This window comes from Talpa occidentalis, unplaced genomic scaffold (assembly GCF_014898055.3).
Source record: "Talpa occidentalis isolate TD23 unplaced genomic scaffold, MPIMG_talOcc4v2.1 talOcc4.12, whole genome shotgun sequence".
Taxonomy (NCBI): Eukaryota; Metazoa; Chordata; class Mammalia; order Eulipotyphla; family Talpidae; genus Talpa; species Talpa occidentalis.
The window spans coordinates 36,491,049-36,497,048 of NW_023601212.1; the positions used below are offsets into that span (position 1 = coordinate 36,491,049).

Here is a 6,000-nt window from a genome sequence, read left to right on the forward strand (position 1 = left end):
AGTGTTCTCTGGAGACTTTTCTCCGAATGGGACTCCATGCTCTGCTCTTTGTCAGCACAGCAGGCTCCCAAGCTGGACTCCACTGAAGGAATGCAGAGCTCCCAAGGGGTTACCCCCTGCACCCCCAGGGAGTAATGGCTAGATGTCAGTGTAAATAGCCGATGATGCGTCAGTGCTAGGGATTCCATGTCTGTATTTCCTTGGGGACAGTTTGGGTTTATTTGTGACTTGAAACATGTAATGTGAGGATGAGAAAATTCTAAGAATGGAATCCTTTGTGAGGAATTGTAGTGATGCCATGCAAAGTTATGCAGGCATGAAAGCAAGATTTTGTCATGTTCAGCCTTCACCGAGGACCAAAATATACCCAACACAGTGTATCGGGTCCCCATACCAGTTCACATCTGATGCCCAGTACACCTCTGCGACAAAAGCAATTGCATGTATGTCAGAGAGGCATTGGATTAGGATGTGCTCAAAGGATTACTAATCAGTTGTCATAAAGAGAAAAAATATCATTAGGTTGAGTCAAAGTCCAAGGGCTTTCTAACACAAATATGCTTCTTGTTCCAGGTGCTAAAGTTTGAGCCTGGCCATTTCAAGAGGAGGGGCAGAACGAATAAGTACATGGCTCTCATTGACATCCAGCTGGATCACCATGAACGGTGCGATTGTATCTGCAGCTCAAGACCCCCTCGATAAAAGAATGTGCACACACTCATATTAAGCATGAACAAAATGTTAGTTTAAAGGAGGGTGTTGTAAGAGACCCTTTCCTCACCAGCAGCCGAACTTACTACTAGCCTGCGGAGTAATGAATACAAGTGTTGCTGAGTGCCAACTAGCTTTGTTAGTGCCAGGGCAAGTAGAAAGATATATCACCAACTTCTATATCCAAGAATATAGGATTGCATTTAATAATAGTGGCTGAGGGTATGTGTATAAATATATGCATATCCTTGTCTATGTGTACATAGATCAAATGGTTTATTCCATATATATAACCAGGTACACCAAAGCTTACATATGGGTAAGTTATGTAGACCCTTAAAATCTTTTGACAAAATAAGGGATATATTAAATACAGAAAATATGTCTTTAGAGGATTGGGAAGAGGAATTTGTTTATGTTTTACTTTTGAAACACAACATAATTTTGGATCTTGCTCTCTCAAAGAAAGAAATGTCTATTAAAAACCAATAGATAAGTTTTTCTTCTGTATGCATCTGAATTGATTATAAAAAAGGTTTTTGGGGAAAAGGCAAAACCTAAGCATTTTTCCATGAGATATACTACGTACTTACCTATGTGGACCATAATTACCTGTCACCAAAAGTTTGCCATAATAATATAGGTGCTTGAGAAATTGTCTTCCTTATATGATTTTTGCTGAGGCATGCTAATTCATTTAACACCTGTCTCGAAATAATTTCTCAGAAATTTTATTGTTATATTCCTACAAGAGGCAATTTGTAAGCTGTAGCAGAATTTTGAATTGTTTGCTTTCCAAAATAAATCCTTTGGAGAGTGGCATGGGGCTCGGGAAAAGCCTGTGAGCATGGTGTCATTGAAAGATTGAGCAGTTGAAAGTCAAAAAAGTGAGTATCAACATAACCAGAAACTGAGTAGAATCGCTAATAAGATCCACATTTAATAACAAATTCAAACTTTCCAAACTGTGCCAATTAATTTTATGCATCTTGCTTTTGTTTTCCTGTCTCTTCACTAGACAGGCATGGATTTACAATGGCATTTTGTATTTGGCAGGCCATCATGGATTATTTATAGCCTAAAAACTTTTGTGTATATTGAAACAATACAATTTTATTGATGTAAATCTCTAGTCATATACTTACTCACCATTCTGAATTCCTATTTCTGAACTGCATGAAGTCAGATCTGGGGTCTCTGGTTCTTTCAAAAGCTGCAGACCTTGTTCTAAAAAAAAAAAAAACATGCTGCAAATTGGGGAACACATGTTTGACCCTGCTCTAAGTTACAAAACTGTTTTTGTAATGGTGGTTATTACTGGTGTTTAGAATAAATTTTCCTCCCTGATTCCTAGATGTCTATTTTAAAGGAGACAGATTCTAGTTGGAAGTGATTCATCATTCTTCAAAGCAGGACTCTTAGGAGAGCAAAGCTGAAATCAAGATTGCTCATAGGCAGCTCAGAAAGAACTACATTTTCTCCCTGCCTTGAAAGAAAAGAGGAGAGAAGATTTCTTGTTTAGTCTAGGCTCTTACTAACTACAGCTTGTTTGGGTGAGGGTACATGACAAGCACTTAAGTTCTGATGACATTTGAGTGGCCTAAAAAGACTTGGGTGTCTAAGCACAGGGTGCCCTCAGGACCAAGTCCTCAACTATCCTTCTAGCTCATCCTTCTCAGCTCCTTGAGATGAAAGCCAAAGCTTATTGAAATGTACCTTCAAAACATCCCTAGAAGCAGGCCTCCCTGGTGGCGCAGCAGTTGAGCGCTGGGTTGCGAAGCTGCCCGCACCCTCTGCAGCGCCGGTTCGATCCCCGCCTGCTCCCCGGCCACCCGAGGAGGGTCCCACATGGCGCGAAGACCTCTCCTGCCCGCTTCTCCCCTCAGCAGTGTGCTTCTCTCACCCTCCCACTCTTCTGACTGTATCCAGTGCTTGTATAAATAAATAAAAATAAATCTTAAAAAAAGTCTTAAAAAAAAAATCCCTAGAAGCACTCACTGTTTTACCTCTAGTGTTGAGTGGTAAAACTGAATATTCTCATGTTCAGTCATCCAAGATCCTAGAGCTCAACCAGAAGTAGCAGAGGCAGACATTCCAGTAACCCAGAGATTCTCTTCCCGTTGCGTCCACTTTGCAAGATTTCTATGAAAACATCAGCTTCCTGAACCTAAATCAAACTATGTTACATCATACTAGCTTTTTCAACTCATGTCGTGACTTTTAAGTGTAAAAAATTAGAGTTTTCTACCCAATTTTCAATAAATCTTCCTGCCTGCAATAAGCAGGATAGTTTTCAGTTAAAGCCTTGCCTCTACTTTTTATTTATTAGCTGAAATGTAAGCAGGCATATTCACTCACTTTTCTTTTTTTCTTTCCTGAAGGTTTTATTAAAACTTGTCCCTTGGTTATCTGTTATCTATTGCGCTTCCAACATGTAGCTAATAAATCTGTTTCATTGCCATCAAAGGAATAAGAAGCTCGCTGTACAAATTACATTTCAAAACAAACCCTAATAAATCCACATTTCTGCATGGCTCACTCACCTGGAATAATGCCTTTCATTCAATATGTTCTTATAGGGCAGAACACTTTCATAAGTGGCATTTTTTTATGTTTTTGTCATATCGGTAACGTGCAGCTTTTTCCTCTCGTAGCATTTTCAATAGCAAATGTAATATGCCTCTTATCTTCATGAAAATAAATATTGCTTTTGAACAAAACTACTCCATTATTTAGTACTCAATTGCAGTTTTATAAGGTGTACAGTGTTCCAAACTTACTTTCACAAACCCACAAAGCTGTTAGAAATGACAGGTGTGAAGGAATTCAAGGACTTGTTTGCTGAAGTTTGAATGAGCACCAATATTAGTCCCAGAGGGCAGACTCCACTGCCCATCCCAAAAATGGCCCAGGAGGAGGGAGGTAAGACTTGGGTTTGGTTGCTCAGTTACTGATGTTGCTTCTGTGTTGGACAATTTTTTCCCTCATTAGCTTCTTAAAGAAATATGTTCTCCTTGATTTCCCTCCCTTAAGAGAGTTTACAACCACTGTCTTCCTTGGGTCCTAAAATAAATAGCATCACAGAGGGCCTTGCTGGTGGCACAGGGCTTAAGTCTCAGTGTTATCAAACTATCACCAACCACTGCAGCAGGAGTTCAAACCCAGACTGGCCAGGAAGCTAACCCACATGGTGCAGCAGACCTCTCCTGTCTCGTCTGGCTCACTGCTCCCCCTAGCAGTGTATTTCCGTGATCTGCCTATTCTGCTCCCCACTCTCTGGTGACTCCTTTCACACACACACACACACACCCTTCTAGTTTATATACCCGATTTCTTGTATGCACAAATAAATAAATCTTTAAAATAAATAGCATCACAGACCCATTTCCCTTAGGTCTACCTTCACCCCTTTTCCCATCTAGATAAACAGCCCAACTAGTAGATCAGAAAGACCAGGCGAGGGGCTGCACTCCTCCAGAATTGGCTTCTAACTTGTGATGGTGAAAGAAAGCATGAGGACAGAGACAGCATTAGAACTACAAGAACTGTTGCTTTGGGTTGTGGCTTGGTCTTTGTCATCATCCTATTGATGACAGCTGCTTAGTGTTGGGTGAAACTCTGCTACTTTGTTTAGTGGTTTTAGACTGTTTGGAAAAAAGGAGTAGAAATGTGTATTCTGTGGTAAGGATCAATTTTACTACTGGAAGTACTAGCTGATGTATGAGTCAGAGTGGAAGGAGACACAGGGAAAAGATCAAATAGTGTTGTGTGTAGTAATTCAGATAACTTGGCTTTCTATGTAAAAAATCATTCTGACCATGTATATAAACAGCATTTTAATATATACATTAAAATTTTTATTTCCTGAATTGTGTGTGTATCTGGTTTCACTCTAAGGAACTCTACAGATGTCCAAATTGTACATATCTTTCTGGAGTCCTCTAATAGAACATTAAATTAAAAATCACATATTAGTATTCACACCTGGAATGCTCAGAAAGTACAATTTTATTTATTGACATTTCTGATCAAATATGCCAGAAGAGAGACTATTTATAAATTTGCATGCTTTATTCACATTCATTCAAATTTTGTTGTTTGTAAAGATCAAATTAAAGACTACACACGTCATTAAAACTTAATGTTGATACCCAGGAACATCTCCCAAATACAATAGCTAGATAACAACAATGAAATATACAGATTCAATATAATCCCTATCAAATTTTCAATGACATTCTTCAAAAAAGTAGAGCAAACATTACTGAAATTTATTAGGCCCACCAAAGACCCCAAGCATCCAATGCAATTCTGATAAAAAAGAAAATAGAGGTATTACAGTCCCAGATTTGAAACTATACTATAAAACTATAGTAATCAAAACTCTATGGTATTAGAATAAAAATAGTCACCCAAATGATTGGAATAGGATTGAGAGCCTATAAATAAACTCATAGTAAATCTATGACAAAGGAGCCAAGAGTTTACACCGGAGAAAGGAAAGTAACTTCAAAAAATGGTATTGGGAAAATTGGACAGCCACATATAAAAAGAAGGAAACTAGCCATTAGCTCACACTGTATATAAAAATTTAATTCATAATAAAAATAGATAAAAGATTTGGATATAAGACCTGAAACCATAAAATACAAAAAAAAAAAAATATATATATATATATATATATATATAGGCAAAACACTCCATAGATAGGTTCAGTGATCTCTTTGAGGAAAGGACTCCAACAGCAAGATATATAAAAGAAAAAAGAAAACAAATGGGGTTGTCTCAAACTAAAAAGCTTCTGTAAGAGAAATAAACTAACAGTAAAATAAGAAACCACCTTATAAGGAGAAAATATTTGCATACCATAGATGTGATAAAGGGCTAATATCCAAAATAGGCCAAAAACTCATATGGCTCAACAGTAAGAAAACAAAATGGACAATCAAGAAATGGGCAGAGGATCTGAACAGACACTTCTCCAAAGAAGACATACAGATGGCCAACAGACACATGAAAAAAAAAAAAAAATGTCATATCACTTATGTTCAGGAAAAAACAAATCAAAACCACAATAAGATCTACTTCATACCTCTAAGAATGGCTCTTAACAAAAATACCAGAAACAACAATAATGGAGAGAATATGGAGGAAAAAGGGCTCTGTACTATTATTGGGGAATGTAGACTGGTTCAGTCACTACGGAAAACACTACAGAGGTTTCCATTTTTTTTAAGCATTTTTTTTATTATTATTTTATTTATACAAGCACTGGGTGCAGTCAGAAGC

At 37.7% G+C, this 6,000-nt stretch overlaps 1 protein-coding gene across 5 annotated transcripts in view; it reads left to right on the plus strand.

The window, feature by feature from the left end:
- Positions 1–4,572, plus strand: part of PDGFD (platelet derived growth factor D) — a 248,377-nt gene extending 243,805 nt beyond the window's left edge. For all 5 annotated transcript variants that reach the window (XM_037507913.2, XM_054693241.1, XM_054693243.1 and 2 more), the window contains one exon: positions 574–4,572. In XM_037507913.2, the coding sequence (XP_037363810.2) occupies positions 574–702 (129 nt within the window). In that variant the 3' untranslated portion in view covers positions 703–4,572. The remainder of the gene's footprint in view (positions 1–573) is intronic.
- Positions 4,573–6,000: the final 1,428 nt, after the last annotated feature.